This window comes from Panthera onca, chromosome A2, assembly GCF_046562875.1.
Source record: "Panthera onca isolate mPanOnc1 chromosome A2, mPanOnc1 haplotype 2, whole genome shotgun sequence".
In the NCBI taxonomy this organism is placed as follows: domain Eukaryota; kingdom Metazoa; phylum Chordata; class Mammalia; order Carnivora; family Felidae; genus Panthera; species Panthera onca.
Genome location: NC_138340.1, coordinates 155,861,477 through 155,878,859, shown reverse-complemented (window position 1 = coordinate 155,878,859; position 17,383 = coordinate 155,861,477). Strand labels below are relative to the sequence as shown.

General features: G+C 40.1%; 3 protein-coding genes across 7 annotated transcripts in view; 1 reads left to right on the top strand and 2 right to left on the bottom strand.

The window, feature by feature from the left end:
• Positions 1-17,383, bottom strand: part of LOC132679611 (olfactory receptor 9A4-like) — a 100,120-nt gene that overhangs the window by 65,338 nt on the left and 17,399 nt on the right. For 2 of the 5 annotated variants that reach the window (XM_078438504.2, XM_060633313.3), the window contains 2 exons: positions 16,560-16,696; positions 15,896-16,177 (listed from right to left, as the gene is read on the bottom strand). In XM_078438504.2, coding sequence (XP_078294630.1) covers positions 16,028-16,177; positions 16,560-16,696 — 287 coding nt within the window. In that variant the 3' untranslated portion in view covers positions 15,896-16,027. Of the gene's footprint in view, positions 1-15,895; positions 16,178-16,559; positions 16,697-17,383 lie in introns of those variants that run through there. The other 3 variants (XR_013552377.2, XM_078438507.2, XM_078438501.2) reach the window with 2 other exon arrangements.
• On the bottom strand, positions 4,675-5,620 carry LOC132675134 (olfactory receptor 9A1). Its single transcript, XM_060627567.3, is given in 6 exon segments — positions 4,675-4,704; positions 4,706-4,822; positions 4,824-4,993; positions 4,996-5,340; positions 5,343-5,515; positions 5,517-5,620. Coding segments are annotated over 6 exon segments (939 nt in total).
• Positions 13,045-17,383, top strand: part of PRSS37 (serine protease 37) — a 29,791-nt gene continuing 25,452 nt past the window's right edge. The window contains exons 1-2 of the mRNA XM_060633314.3: positions 13,045-13,240; positions 16,425-16,545. The gene's annotated coding sequence lies outside the window, so the exon portion shown is untranslated. The remainder of the gene's footprint in view (positions 13,241-16,424; positions 16,546-17,383) is intronic.

Genomic DNA, 17,383 nt, shown 5'->3' with positions numbered 1-17,383 from the left:
GAGTTCTAAATATATCTGTCAAGTCCATCTGATCCAATGTATCATTCAGGGCCCTTGTTTCTTTATTGATTGTGTGTCTAGATGATCTATCCATTTCTGTAAGTGGGGTGTTAAAGTCCCCTGCAATGACCACATTCTTATCAATAAGGTTGCTTATGTTTATGAGTAATTGTTTTATATATCTGGGGGCTCGGGTATTTGGCGCATAGACATTTATAATAGTTAGCTCTTCCTGGTGGATAGACCCTGTGATTATTATATAATGCCCTTCTTCATCTCTTGTTACAGCCTTTAATTTAAAGTCTAGTTTGTCTGATATAAGTATGGCTACTCCAGCTTTCTTTTGGCTTCCAGGAGCATGATAAATAGTTCTCCATCCCCTCACTCTCAATCTAAAGGTGTCCTCAGATCTAAAATGAGTCTCTTGTAGACAGCAAATAGATGGGTCTTGTTTTTTATCCATTCTGATACCCTATGTCTTTTAGTTGGCGCATTTAATCCATTTACATTCAGTGTTATTATAGAAAGATATGGGTTTAGAGTCATTGTGATGTCTGTATGTTTTATGCTTGTAGTGATGTCTCTGGTACTTTGTCTCACAGGATCCCCCTTAGGATCTCTTGTAGGGCTGGTTTCGTGGTGACAAATTCTTTCAGTTTTTGTTTGTTTGGGAAGACCTTTATCTCTCCTTCTATTCTAAATGACAGACTTGCTGGATAAAGGATTCTCGGCTGCATATTTTTTCTGTTTAGCACACTGTAGATATCGTGCCAAGCCTTTCTGGCCTGCCAAGTTTCAAAGGAGAGATCAGTCACGAGTCTTATAGGTCTCCCTTTATATGTGAGGGCACGTTTATCCCTTGCTGCTTTCAGAATTCTCTCTTTATCCTTGTATTTTGCCAGTTTCACTATGATATGTCATGCAGAAGATCGATTCAAGTTACGTCTGAAGGGAGTTCTCTGTGCCTCTTGGATTTCAATGCCTTTTTCCTTCCCCAGTTCAGGGAAGTTCTCAGCTATAATTTGTTCAAGTACCCCTTCAGCACCTTTCCCTCTCTCTTCCTCCTCTGGGATACCAATTATGCGTATATTATTTTTTTTTAGTGTATCACTTAGTTCTCTAATTTTCCCCTCATACTCCTGGATTTTTTTATCTCTCTTTCTTTCAGCTTCCTCTTTCTCCATAACTTTATCTTCTAGTTCACCTATTCTCTCCTCTGCCTCTTCAAGCCGAGCCATCGTGGTTTCCATTTTGTTTTGCATTTCGTTTAAAGCGTTTTTCAACTCCTCGTGACTGTTCCTTAGTCCCTCGATCTTTGTGGCAAGAGATTCTCTGCTGTCCTGTATACTGTTTTCAAGCCCAGCGATTAATTTTATGACTATTATTCTAAATTCACTTTCTGTTATATTATTTAAATCCTTTTTGATCAGTTCATTAGCTGTTGTTATTTCCTGGAGATTCTTCTGAGGGGAATTCTTCCGTTTGGTCATTTTGGAGAGTCCCTTGTGTGGTGAGGACCTGCAGTGCACTTCCCCTGTGCCTCTTCCGTGGGCCTCTAGTCTGCGCTTGACTCCGGAGACTCCCTTCTGCTAATCCTCTGGCGGTTTTCTGGGTTCTTTAGGCAGGTGTAGGTGGAATCTAAGTGATCGGCAGGACGCGCTGTGAGCCCTGCGTCCTCCTACGCCGCCATCTTCCGGAACCCCCAAGAAATAGAGATTTGATAGCAACCCCAGAAACATTTCCATTGCCCCATTCCAACTGCAATCCTCATATTCTCAAAAGTAACTGCAATCCAGACCTTGTAGTAATCACTTCCTTGCACTTCTTAACAATTTTATCAGGCCAGTCTGAAGTGCTACACACTATAGCTTAGTATTCTACATTTTTATTTCATACGTTTTTTAGTCTATTTTAATCTATAGATTCTCTCTACAGCTCTTTAATTTTCTTCCAATCTCTTTGTTGAAGAATCAGGGTTTTTACTGTAGAGTTTCCCACAGTCCACATTACGGTGACTCCATCTTCATGGCACAGTTAAACATGTCTTTCTGTTCTCTGCATGTCTTTCTGTAACTAGTAGCTGGTTCCAGAGCCTTGATCTGGCTTGGGTCTGACAAATAATGAAGGTAACCTTTTGAGGGTGGCTGCTTTTGGAACACCATTATGAACTCATGGACTTAAATATATTTGATAGATTTCCAATGGTTGCAACCATTGTATTTTTTTGAAGTGTACCTTCTCTCATCTTTGGCCAGTAGAAATCTCCTCCAGTCAGCTCCTGATACCTTTTAACATCACCCCAGTAATCTTTGATCCCCATTATGATAAGATATTACAAGCTCGTCTTATAGATTTCTTGCCCAGACCTGGAAAGAGCCATTTCTCCAAGAAGTCCTATTACTCATCTTGGGAAATAGTATTGCAAGAATGCAACCTACACCTAGGGACATATAAAATGGGCCCATTTATATAAAATGAATCCATCCTGATATATACAATTTAAATGCAAGACCCTAGAGGCTTTACCTAACCTCCTCTATATTATTTTCAGAACTAGAATATTCCATAATTATTCACTGTCTTTATCTTACATTACACACACAACAGTCCTAGAATAATACTGCTAATACTATCTCCACCACTGTCATTACTGAAAACTGTTAAAAAATACTTTGCATGTGCTCTTCCCATTCTTCTCCTATGTTATAGTTATCACAAGAGACTGTTGTTCACGTCCTTTGAATGGGAAAGCACTTTTAAAGCAATATACACACATACACATCACAGATAAAAATTACGTTTGACAACAACAAAGTTAACACTTCTGCATGACAGAATATTTCAATAAAAAAGTGAAAAGACAAAACCCCGATTCACAAAAGGTACTTCCAACATAACCATCAGATAACAAGAGGTGTATATCCATGATATTTAAAGATGATCTCCATATCCCTACAAAAGTAGCCAAGGACTCAGGACAAGAAAAATATGAAGCTCTGTTGCTCTGTTCCATCCCAACTCTTCTCCCATTTGCTCTACTCAGCCCTAAGGAAACCTTATAGAGCGTCCAGACTTACCAAAGATTCTTCTGCCAAAATGTCTTCTCTGCTACAGTGATGTATTTGTAGAAACAAGCAAACGTTTTTGGCAATTAGAGGCAGGATGATTACTTTTATTTTTGACTTAGTAAGGCATAGTATGATGTGGAGTTCAGAACCATGTAAAGACCTCACTCCCAGCACTCATCCTCAGTCCCCCTCTCACTGCCACCTCCCCAACCACCAGCCTCCTGTGCTCCCTTCCCAAACTTCTCTCGATGCAAATAATAATATAAAGTATATTCTACTTTTGTCTTACAAAAAGTTAAGAAACTAAACAAAATGCTCTGCTCTTTGCTTTTCTTACTCAACAGTGTATCGTGGAGATCTTTCTCTTAATGGCACAGAAAACTTCCTCATTGTTCTTACAGCTGTAAAATATCTGATAGTCTGGAAGTTACGTAAATTCTTTAAGTATCCTCCTTTTGATAATACATTTGGATGACTAATATTCTATTTGTGTATTTACAAATAGTGATACAGAAAAAAAATCAGTAAACCAGTGTCATATGATACAGAAATATTAGTTGAAATACTGGTGTGACAGGAAAGGGGCTGGGATGGCACAGCATTGGAACTGCAAAGTGGATGAGAAAGCTCACTGTAGAGCCGGAAGACAGCTTGGTAAACCTGGTCTTTGTGAGGGCGGAGAAGGAAGGGAACCCAGAAATGTAGCTGAGAGAGAAGGGAGATGGAATGCCCTGTGTCAGGATTGACCAATGTGAGGACTATGGGGAGAAGTGACCAGCTGCCCTTTTTCTGCCCTCCATGCACACCTGCTTCAGCCCAGGGGCACAGCAAGATCAGTTCACCCTTGTCACTTCAATTCCCAAAACTAGCCAGTTGCCCTCCCACATTTGGGACTGGTGTGATCATGAGACTCATGCCAGATGAGAAAATGCCTCTTTCTAAGGCATTGCCCGACCTCCTCACTATGAGAAAGTACAACAATTAGCGATGTATCTGAATCATCTGGCCCTGAGGTTGGGGAGGAGTCAGAACTGTGGAGTGAGTTCACTCTCACAACTGCAGTTGAGAAGATTTACAGAGAGGTATGTACATCCCTGTTGGACGTTGGGGAAGGAATCTCAAGAAAGGGTAGGACCTTAGGCTGGATTTGAAGCCACTCACATAAGAAACAGAAGGTGCTTTAGGCAGTGAGGAAATCATGAAAGCAGAGGAAAACATATGGGAAGATGACTCCAGCACCTAGAATCAAACATGTGTGTCAGCGGCCATGGAGAGAATTATACTTTTCCTGGATTTTCCCATTCAAAAAGCTGAGTGTTCTTTAAAAAAAACACACATATTTTGTTCATTTATACCTGTTAAATTTATATTGTAAGTTGTATTATAACTACAGAAGAGTATATAAACATATATGTCCAGGTAAAAAAATAATGTGATCTCCCATGTAGGAATCATCCGATTATAAATTGGAGCGCTAGCTGTGTCTTAAAATGCCCTGGTAGATCACAAACCACGTGGTGTTGAAAATGATCATTTCAGACTGAATTAGTGCTTTGAGATTATTCATGTCCACAATAATGAGTTCATGATTGTCTTTAGGACACAGCTAATCCTTGAGGAGTTGATAGCAGTGAGCAGCGTTTCATGACATCTCGAAAGGCCTCTATGAATTTCTCATTCCGGAGGGTGAAGATGAATGGGTTCAGGAAAGGGGTCACCACTAAAACCATCAGTGACACTACCCTGTTGTACTCAAGCTGCCTGCATTTGCTTGGGTTTCACATAGAGGAACAAGCAGGTGCCACAGCTGATCACAACAAATGTGAAGTGAGAGGCACACGTAGGGAAGGCTTTGCTCCGGCCTGAGGCTGAGGGGATCTTGAGGATGGTAGAGATGATGTAGGTGTAGGAGATGACTGTAGGATCAAAGCACCAATGATAATGAAAACAGCCATTTAAAAAAGAATAAACTGTGTGAAATGGCTGTCATCACAGGATAGTTCAAACAATTGCCCTCGGTCACATAAAAAATGGTCTATCACATTTGATTTGCAGAAGGTAAGCTGAAACGTGGCATAGACTGACCAGATTTGAAATAGAAACCGAAACACCCATGACACAATAACCACCCAGATGCAGGTGTGGCTGTCCATAATGATGTTGTACCTCAAAGGGTTACAGACAGCCACATAACGGTCTACAGCCATCACTCCCATTAATATGAATTCCGACGTGCCCAAAGAAAGGTACAAATATAATTGTGCACCACAGTTGTCAAAGATATTGTCTGCATCCCAGGAAGCAGCAACCCGCAGAGCACCAAGGGAACAGCAGTAGATATGAGCAAGATTTCTAGGACAGAGAGGTGGCCAAGGAAGAAATACATGGGGGACTGCAAACGTTTATCAACACAGACAATCACAATGATCAACATGTTCCCCATGAGTCACCAAACAGAAGAAGAAGGTAGCAAATAGAATATGGCGTAATTCTGGGGAGCCAGGGAAGCCTATGAGATAGAAGTCAGTGGCACTAGAGTGACTCTCCAACATTTAGTCCTGAGAGGTTGTTCCTTGTGAAATCTAGAGAGTAAAAAAAGAGATCACACTGCTTCTGATCCCAAAATAAAAACAGTTTCAGGTAAAGAAAATATCCCTCTCCTGTTCTCAGACTCCACAACATGTCTAGGAAGGGTTCATGTCCTACTGTTCCCCCTACATGATCAGTATTGATCTTTTTAAAGACCATCATGATATATGAAGAAAATTAAATCTAGCCAGGAAGATGAGCCCAGTCACCAATGGCACACCATAGGCAAGACAGCCAGCTCCTGCCCAGGGTGCACCACCCACATCTCTCATTCCACAGGTCTTTCTGCCTTCCATCGTGCTGTGAATAGCCACCAAGTCTGCCTCCCTGACCAGTGTGTTCCTTTTTACCACTAACTCACTTCCATCATGAATGTCCTAAACTATGCGATCCACCAAATATATTCTTTCCTGTGAGTCCTGCTCCAGACTATAGAAAAGTCTTTCTGCCCACTCCTACCCAGAGCAGGTACATGTTTACTTTGCTTCCCCAAGACATAAGGTCCATTTGCCCTAGATCCATTTGAAAGTTTTTCCTTTTACTTGTATCACCATAGGTGTCACTGTTAGGCATGGGTATGGACAACTCTTTGAGGATTTTCTGTAAGATCTTGAGGGCAAGGCCTGAGTATTTCTCCGACTACAGGTCAGCTAGCTGCCGGAGTGAATTCTCACTTTATGCCCTCTATTCTTGGAAGGGGAATTCTGCCTTGCTTTTCTCCCCAGTAAATGTGTCTTCTCATAGGTGACAGACTAAACAGCACCCAGGCTTAATCAGTCAGAGGCCTCTCTCTCCCAACCCTCATACCAACAATCCACCAGACTGATAGGGGAAGGTCCAGAGGAGGGCATGGGAGGAACTGCCATCCTCAACCTCCAGCTGTCCCATATCACCTCATGTTGGAACTGGCAGACAAGAGGCTAACGGTCCAATTTCAACACCCCCTGCCTTCGTGAGAGCTCAAAACCCTGGATCCAGCAGGGAGCCAAAGCCACCAAATGTGAACTCTGGGCTCAGCCCAAGCCCTACACATAAGTAGCCATGGTCTCAATCCAACAGAAAGTAAGGAGAGTCTTCTCAGAGTAACAAATAGGTTTTTCCTCCAAAATCAAATGAAAAAAAATTCAGCTGTCAATAAAATAAAACAACAGACCCAAGGTCCTGAGCCCCTTACAATTTCTGAGATACATCCCTCATTTCCTTCAGGTATTTGCTCAAGTGCCCAAGCTCAGGGAGCCTTTCCTCATGATCCTTCCTAAAAAAACAAAAAAACAAAACAAAACAAAAAACAAAAAACACATTCTACCCTTTACTCTCTATCAGCTCACCAGAATCTATTTATCTCCTTTGCTCTCCTCATCTAAAATTGTGTTTTTACTTTTTGTTTACTATCTGTCTCCTATTATAAGGTAAGCACCATAAAAAGTAAAAACTTGGTCATGCTTGTTTACTGCTTCTGATATTCAATTATTTTTAAATGAATAAATCAATGAATCAATTAAGAACGAAATCTATGAACAAAGCTTATTTAGTCCTGGCTATGGCCAATCTTTTGATTTTTTTTTTTTTTTATTTTAGAGAAAGAGCAAGTGAGCAGGGCAGAGGGGCGGAGGAAGAGAGAAAGAGAGAGAATCCTAAGCAGGCTCAATGCTCAGCACAGAGCCTGACACGGGACTTGATCCCAGCCTGAGATCATGACCTGAGCCAAAATCAAGAGTCAGAAGTTCAACCAACTGAGTCACCCAGGCACCCCCAGCTATGACCAATTGTTGAAGCAAACTCTGCTTCCTCTCCCTTTGGTCTTTGCTGAAATGCTGCCCTGTCAATATGCAGCCCTCTCTCTGGAGATCCCTTTGGAAATGACAGTTGGGTGACAAGGATCAAGAACAGACTTATTAGCGGAAGTCTCCTTCCATAATTTTTGTTTAGCCAGGACCAGATACAATCAAAGGATAGAAGAGTGTCCTGACAAGAGCAAGGGCCTATGCCTATGCCCAGCACTGAGTCAGGTCAAATCTTCTCTCTGCTGTGCATGGCAGATTTGAAGATGAGGTCATCCATTCTGCTGTAGATGTCCTTGTTCTAGAGAGCATCTAGGCCCAGAACTTCCCATGCTGATCCTCTCTTGCTCTCTCCTTTACAGAGGGGAACCCTGGCAGACACTCACCTCCAGAGAAAGAGACTGAACTGGAATGTTCTACAGCTCTCCAGGGATCAGCCCAGGCTTCCTCCTGCCTGACTAGTGCTGTGTGGCCCAAAGAAAGTTGCTGCTGTTCTCATTCTCAGTGCAAGAGAAAACTGTCTTCACACAAGAACTTAGGGAAAAGTCCAGTAATAATAGTGCTATGGAAGCCAACTATCTCCTTCTGACTTTCTCTCTCCTTCTTTCCTACTCTTCATTGTCCCCAAGAAGGGTTATGCACTGAGGAACCAAATCTGATGCAGTCAAGGGAAACCCAGAGAAACTTTCAGCCCTTATCCCCTGAGGTTAATCAAATTTTAGAACTCTTGAAAGTTTTTTTAGAGGCCAAACTTGAAATCTCCCTTGTTGGAAGTTTCTCAGCCTGCAGGCTGCCCTCCTCCCAGGCTCCAAGTCCTGGTTACCACAAACCAGTTCAAACCAGACCCTGCTCTCTTCTGTGCATCTGCCTGATTACATTTGCCCTACAGAGCCTTGACACCCCCAAGTAGAAGACACCACAAACAATTCAAGACATAAAGCAAAAACTCACATGCCAGAGATGAGTAATAATGTGAGCAAAATGGTGGACAGGCAGCCCTAAGCTATTGTCCCTCCACAGAAACCATAGATAACAAGCAGAAACTGTCAAAATTGTGTCAGAACTCTGGAAAACATTAAAAGATTTATAGCAACCATGGAAACACTGGTTCAAGAAAAAGAAAATTGAAAAATGCTAGGAAAGCTTTGTGGTATTTTCATTTACCCTTGCCCACACTCTTTCTAGCCTGGCAGAAGTCTTGAAAATGGCAATCTGCATTCTCATTGTGGGACCTCAGTCCCTGAGGAAGCAGAGCAGATGTGGGGCAAGAAAAGTTACTGTTGAGACATACAATAAACCATCTAAAGACTCAAAGGGAAAGTTGGGGTAAGTGTCTTTGGGAAATTAAGGAATTTAAAAGCAGCTACATACACCGGGGAACTTAAAAACCACACCCATGTACAGGGAAAGATGCATGCTCAGAAAAGACCTGAGAAGACCCTAATCTTTTGCTTTATGTAGGATAAACTCAGATCCACATCAAGGCACATTATAATCAGTAAAAAGACAAAGACAAGGGACAATCTGAAAGCAGCAAGAGAGAAGCACCTTTTCACGTACAAGGAATTCTCAGAAGATTAACAGCCAAATTTTCATAAAAAATTATATAGGACAGAGGGCAGTGGGGTGGCATATTTAAAGTGCTGAAAGAAAAAAATGTCAACCAAAAAATTCTGAATCCAGAAAAACTGTCCTTCAAAAATGAGTGAGAAATGAAGATAATTCTGGATAAATAAAAGCTGAGAGAGTCTGTTGCCAGTAGACTTGCCCTAAATGAAATGCTAAAGGAAATACTTCAGTTTGAAATCAAAGAACAACAGACAGTAACTTGAAAATAAAAATATAAAGATCGCCACTAAAGATAACTAATGGGCTAATATTAAAGCCAGCTTTATTGTATTTTTGGTTTTTGTAACTCCACATTTCATTTTATACATAATTTAAAATACAAATGCATAAAATATTATAAATCCATTTTATTGGGCAAATAATGTATAATTATGTAACTTTTGACAACATATAAAGGGGAATAGTGCTATATAGAACAGAGTTTTTGTATGCTACTAAAGTAAAGTTGGTATCAATTCAAACTACATGTTATAAATTTAGGATGTTAAATATAATCACAGAAAGAAAATAGCTAAAAATATATACACAGAAGGAAAATATAAGGGAATCAGTTTAGTGCAAGAAAAATCAACACAACAAAACAGAAGACAGTAATGAAGGAAATAAAGGAATGAAGAAAATGAAAACAGGAAAGTCTAAGACTTGCACAAAACAAACAGCAAAATTACAGAAGTCCTTGCTTATCAGCAACTACTTTCAATGTAAAATGGATTAAATTCTTCAATCAAAATACAGAGACTAGCAGGAATTTTTTTAAATGAGCCTGTGTGTACGCTGTCTACATGAAACTCCCTTTACTTATTTTTTTTATTCTCAAGTTAATTAACATACAGTGTAGTCTTGGCTTCAGAGTAGAACCCAGTGATTCATCTCTTACATATGACAACCAGTGCTGATCCCAAATAGTGCCCTCTATGATGACTATAACCCATTTAACCAATCCCCCCATTCACCCCTCTCATCAACCCTCTGTGTTTAAGAGTCTCTTATGATTTGCCTCCCTCTTTGTTTTTATCTTGTTTTTTCTTCCCTTCCCCTATGTTCATCTGTTAAGTTTCTCAACTTCTACATATGAATGAGATCATGTGGTATCTTTCTTTCTATGACTTATTTTGTTTAGCATAATACCCTCCAATAGCATCCATGTTGTTGCAAATGGCAAGATTTCATTCTTTTTAATTGCCAAGTAGTATTCCAGTGTGTGTGTGTGTGTGTGTGTGTGTGTGTGTGTGTGTGTGCGTGTGTGTGTGTGTGTGTGTGTACCACATCTTCTTAATCCATTCATCAGTTGATGGACATTTGGGCTCTTTCCAATGGTTGTTGTTGATAGTGCTGCTATAAACATTGGGGTGCATGTGCCCCTTCAAATTAGCATGTTTGTCCTTTGGATAAATTCCTTGTAGTGCAATTGCTGTCATACAGTAGTTCTATTTTTAATTTTTTGAGGAACCTCCACATTGTTTCCCAGAGTGGCAACACCAGTTTGCATTCCCATGAACAGTGCAATAGGGATCCCCTTTCTCCACATCCTCACCAACATCTGCTATTTTCTGAGTTGTTAATTTTAACCATTCTGACAGGTGTGAGGTGGTATCTCATTGTGGCTTTGATTTGTATTTCCCTGATGATGAGTGGTGTTGAGCATCTTTTCATGTGTCTGTTAGTAATCTGGATGTCTTCTTTGGAAAAGTGTCTATTCATGTCTTCTGTCCATTTCTTCACTGGATTATTTGTTTTTTGGGTGTTGAGTTTGATAAGTTCTTTATAGATTTTAGATACTAACCCTTTATGCGATATGTCATTTGCAAATATCTTCTCCCATTCTGTTGTTTGCCTTTAGTTTTATTGATTGTTTCATTTGCTGTGCAGAAGCTTTTTATCTTTTAATTTTTTAATGTTTATTCATTTTTAAGAGAGACAGACAGAGTGTGAGTGGGGGAGGGGCAGAGAGAGAGAGAGAGAGATTGAGAGAGAGAGAGAGAGAGAGAGAGAGAGAGAATCTGAAGCAGGCTCCACGCTCTTAGCTGTCAGCACAGAGCCGGATGCAGGGCTCAAACTCACAAACCATGAGATCATGACCTGAGCTGAAGTGGCATGCTTAACTGAGCCACCAAGACACCCCTAGAAGCTTTTTATCTCAATGAGGTCCCAACAGATCACTTTTGCTTTTGTTTCCCTTGCCTCTGGAAACATGTCAAGTGAGAAGTTGCTGCAGCCTAGGTCAAAGAGGTTGCTGCCTGTTTTCTTCTCTAGGATTTTGATGGTTTCCTGTCTCACGTTTAGGTCTTTCACCCATTTTGGATTTATTTTTGTGTACGGTGTAAGACAGTGGTCTAGTTTCATTCTGCATGTTGTTGTCCAGTGCTCCCAGCACCATTTGCTAAAGAGACTGTCTTTTTTCCACTGGATACTCTTTCCTGTTTTGTTGAAGATTAGTTGACCATGTATTTGTGGGTCCATTTCTGGGTTCTCTATTCTGTTCCATTGATCTATGTGTCTGTTTTTATGCCAATACCATCTGTCTTGATGATTACAGCCTTGTAATACAGGTTAAAAGTCTGATATTTGGATGCTTCCAGCTTTAGTTTTCTTTTCCAACATTACTTTGGCCATTTGGGGTCTTTTGTGGTTCCATACAAATTTTAGGATTGTTTGTTCTAGCTCTGTGAAGAATGCTGGTGCTATTTCGGTAGGGATTGCACTGAATGTGTTGATTGCTTTGGATAGTATTGAAATTTTAACAATATTTGTTATTCCAATCTTTAAGCATGGAATATTTTTCCATTTCTTTGTGTATCCTTCAATTTCCTTCATAAGCTACATGAAATTCACTTTAGATCCAAAGACACAAATAGGTTGAACAGACGGAAGAAGATACTCCATATAAATACTAACCAAAAGAGAGCTAAAGTAACTATACTAATATCAGACAAAATAGACTTTCAGTCAAAAACTGTTGCAAGAGACAAAAGACATTATACATTAATAAAAAATTCAATTTAGCAAAAAAAATGATTATATATGTTCCAAACAACAAAGACCCACATTATATGAAGCAAATATTAACAAAATTGAAGGAAGAACTTCATTATGTCACTTTCAGTAAAACATGTAAACAGAAGATTAGTAAGGAAATAGAATACTTGAACAATAAAATAAACTAACTAGGCCTAACAAACAGAGTTCACTCCACCCAACAGAAGGAGAGAATACACATTCTTCTCAAGTGCACACAGAACATTATCCAAGATAGGTCACGTTAGCCCACAAGTCTCAATAAGGTTACAAAGACTGAAATCATTCAAAGTGTATTTTCTGACTATAATGAATAAAACTAAAAATTTGAGAAGATGCAGAATGTTTGTGTCTAATAAAAATGAGCCCACAGGTATTTCTGAAAATTAGTAAGAATGGATACACCGGGCATTTAGCACACATTAGTCTAGATTGATAGCAGAGACAGAAGGGACTTGGAAACTGTATCCCTGGATATGTTTTTAATTATAGCAACAGAAAGCCCAACTCAAATTGTCCTAAACACTGAAAGGAATTTAGTAGTAGATTATATTACTAAAACTATCCAGAGAAAAGACTTAAATTCTGGAATGGTTTAATCAGGACTTCAGCTACAGCTACATTTCTGGGCCATTCTCTTGTCTCAACCTCCTCCGTGAATGCATGTGATCCTTAGGCAGCTTCCCCGACAGCAGCAATTCTGATGTCTCATTCGCCTGCCACGCTGCCCACACAAGGTCTCAACAGAGCTCATTACAATGTTATCTCAACACTGAACATTAAGACACTGATGTTTCATAAGCCAAATTGCATCATATATCCATCCCTGAGCCAGACACAGGGAGCTCACTGATAAGTTTAGGTCAGACTGCACCCTAGGGGATGACTGTGACCTAACAAAGGAGGGGTGGAGAGGACTGTGGGAGGGCAGTTACAGTGTCCGCTACTGAGATCATCCAGTCTAACTCTTTTTGTTTTATACATAAAGCCAATCTAAAAATCAAAGCTCATTGATTTCCCAAATTTATAGTTTGTCAATTCTAGGCTAAGAACTGAACCACAGTCTACTGAAACTGGATATCAATCTCCTCCAAAGAAGGACATGGACTGAGGAAGAAAAACTGTGATGCCAGAAGCATTAAGTGGTCGGCAAGTATGGTGAGGTTACAATAGTTTACCCAGGGAAACAATAGAAACGAAGACCCAGAAACAGATTTCTGAATGAACTCCCCAGGAAGCTGGAATGGGTCTAAGATGAATAAATAAGTGAGGGGTAAATAGAAGCCAAATATGTAACATAGACACATGAATTCAGAAAGGATCTTTGAAGTAATATATAAATAAAATTATGTACCCAAGAGGTGATCCCTCTCCTCCTGAGCTGAAGGTCAGACATGATTGAATCACAAGCTTGGAGATAAGATGGGAAACCAGAGTGCAGAGGAGAGCCATCCACTTGATCAAACAGGGCAAGCATTCCTGTCCCTATTCTCCATTTACTATGCTGAAATCTGTTGGTTGGTATCAGGGATCCATTTTACTGCAATGTACTTAAGCTACAGAGAAGGTCATGGAGCATTAGCTCCAGCCCATGTACCAGAGAATAAGGAACCAGAAAGGAAATGAGCAGTGGTTGCTGGGAATGTCAGGAGGGGAAGGTGGATGTGACACGTGAAATTCTTGGTAAACTAACTTAAAATAGTCTTTGGAACCAGTCATATGCAGAATTGGAGTTTAGGTGAAATTGACAGGATAATTAGTCGTGCGACAAACAGCCCAGTCTCGGTTAGACAAACAGATGATGATGAGATGTTGATTAGATGGATAGATCGGTAGATAGATAGATAGATAGATAGATAGATAGATAGAGAGACACAGCTGGAGAGACATACTTACCTTTTCCTTTTCAAATTGAGGAGTGAGATGAGATGGAGAGAAGGAAAACTCATACAAGGAAAACTCAAGTCCAGAAAATATAAAGAAGTAAAAATGCCCAATAATGGAAGGATTTATGACCTAATCAATAAGGAAAGGCTTATAATTAAAACATCCGATTCAGCCTAGAACAACTGCAGTGGAATGGAGACAGTAAGAGCTCTAGGTAAGAGGCAAGAAAAAAAACAAAGGACAGGAATCAGGGTAGGTTGTTAGAAAGATCATCTCAGTAAAAAGTTCAGTTGCAACTAGTTCAGCCGGCTGATGACAATAGACAGCCTGGCATATGATAAAGGCGAAAAGGATTGTTAGCAACTTGAAGTAGTAGGAATTAAATAGGCAAAAGGGTGAAACAGGTGGAAACTGTCAAAACTACTAACCGCTGCCAATCCCTATACTATTCCTCTGCATATAAAACGTTTCCCACATTATCTCTGATCCCCATAAGAGCCTTAAAAAGAAAACTATTTTAGTTTTCTGAATCTTTGGAAAAGTATGTGATTTAATCAACTGGGTGGCAATTTGAATTTTAGGAAATCCCAACATTTCACAGCATGGGAAAAACAAAAATGCATTTCACATTTCAGGCACAAATTTCTTGAAGAGTCAATATTTTATATGAAAATAGATAGGCTTTAGTTTAAAATCAGTTTAATCTATCATGGACTAAAGAAAAATAATATGTAGAGAACACATTTTTGGAATGACAAGTGTTTTTTGAGTGTGCTTGTGGATGGAAGTGTGTGCTCATGAATTCACACGTCGTATAGAAGGTTGTATTCAGGGGCATGTATGAAAACTCCAAGGCAAAATCCTCATGAATTCCACCACTTTGTACCCTTTAAGAAAGTATGTGTGATTTTAAATAAAAAGCAGTAAACTGGAAGGAAAATGTCCTGGAAAAAAACCTCATCTATCATTTATGAATCATTTATGCATAATGAATATCATTATGCATAACAGCTATAGTTCAAAATACAGAAATCCTTATTCCAAATATTACAAAGACCTTTGGGTGGCCTCAGTAAACCTAGGCAAACTTGAATTCTATAGATCTTTTAAGTAACTAATGGAAACTAACTGCACCACCTGTACACACAAACATACACACACACACACACACACACACACACACACACATACACATACCCAGGAGACACTTGGTCATTAGAAAAATTGCTAATCATCTGACCAACTTTTGGCAAATTACTGCTCAGCTATGTGGTTTACACTTCGCCCAAATAAACTCTTGGTAGTTATTATCCCTCATTTCCACTCGTTTTTTGTGTTCTTAAGATATGGCAGGGAGTATTTTAACAGAAATATCTGAATTGGTAGAATCCCAAAAGCTTCCTGGGTGAACTCCACTTCTTGAGGCCAGCATTCATGTTTTCAGTGTTAGGAACATTAAAGAGACTAGAGTCAGGGTGCCTGGGTGGCTCAGTCGGTTGAGTGTCTGACTTCAGTTCAGGTCATAATCTCACAATTTGTGGGTTGGAGACCCACATAGGGCTTTGCGCTGGACAGCACAGAGCCTGCTTTGGATTCTCTGTCTCCCTCTCTCTCTGTCCCTCCCCTGCTCTCTCTCACACATGCGCTCTCTCTCAAAAATAAATAACATTTAAAAAGAGATACTAGGAGTGCCTGGGTGGCTCAGTCAGTTAAGCATCTGACTTCAGCTCAGGTCATGATCTCGTGCTCCATGAGTTGGACCCCCAGGCTGGGTTCTGTGCTGACAGCTCGGAGCTTGCAGCCTGCTTCAGATTGTGTCTCGCTCTCTCTGTGTCATTCCCCCACTCATGCTCTCTCTGTCTCTCAAAAATTAATAAATGTTAAAAAAAATAAAATAAAAAGAAAGACTAGAGTCATGCCAACACCCAGGAATCATCAATGATCTCTTTTGAAACTCCAATCAAGCCTAGATCCTAGGAAAGACTGGGACTGTGATACATAATGTGGTTGCCGTGGATCAGCTGGGAGGTAAGGGTATCAGTGGAGGTCTACATCAGCTTATTTTGTAGAAATAATGTTCTTGATCCATGGCACGTAGCTGTGTAGGTCAGTGAAGACAACAATGTATCCTGTTAGAATACATCCGGTTTCCCAAGACAAAATCCCTTGTAATTCACCGCCACATATGGCTGGTGCAGCTGTGACCACCTGCCAGATAGAGTACAGGAATGAGAACTTCCTTACCACCTGAGATTTCATACCTGAACAAAAATGAAAGCCACTATATTTGCCATGCAAAGGGGTCCAGGATATAAGAATCTAGTATGAAAGCTTCTTTCCAATGCACTAACTACCCTTATACCTCCCACTCATCCCTAGACAGATTATTTCAAAGAACTATCTGGAAGACAGCTTTCCACTCCTCGAAAATCTATTTCTCTTGTCTCTATCACAGGGGGGAGAAGAGTGATCATTCTTTAGCCCCTTATTCTCTGAGCTCCTAGCCTACTGAAAAATCGAGATGGACCCTCGATGAAGGAGGAGAGACACAGAGACTGAGTTTATGCACAAATGAGGTAAGAAGACTTACCTGGCAGTGATCCTGACTTCCTAGCGTGGGTCCCATACAGAACATGTCTTCAAGGAGTTTTTCACCCAGTATTTTTTTGCAGTTTACATTAAAGTTCAATTGAGCCGTGACACTTTGCAGCTTACTATGTGAATTTCCTAAGCACAAGAAATAAAGGAGACTTTCATTCCCGTTTGCCTTTTCATAAGGCATCCTACCTCCTTCTCCTTCAAGCCTTCTTCTCAGTAAGAATGGACTGCAGAAGAACTGATGGAACACACCATGGGTCAAACACATCCTCCTGCTCTGTTTATCATCTCTGAAAGATGATCGGCATCAAGGGATGGTTGGTGAGAAGATACTCCACACATCAAACAAGATCTGAATCCAAGCTCTGTCATCACCAAGTTCATGATCTTGGATAATTAATTTCTCAAAGTCTTAGTTTCCTCTTTTATAAGGTATTAATCCCAAGAAAACGTATCTACATGATATGTGATGATGACTGTATAATATCTATAGTATGCTTAGTGCTTGGTAGGTAATCAGCGATCAGCAAATGGTAGTCATTATCATTGTGATTGATAACAATATCACTCCTGTTAGGTCAAGGGAAAGTAGGATTTTTTACCAATTTTCAAATTAAGATCCAAAGAAGTTAAAGAATTTGTTCATAAACCTACAATGAATGGTAGAACCAATACTCAAACATAGATCCCTGAGTTCCAGTCCCTGCAGGGTGTGCCAATGGGATACACACATGTAACACCTTGATCTAGGAATCGATTCTCAAGGCCCAAAAGATCATCTCTTCTGTAGAAAGCCAATACCGCTCATGCCATTTC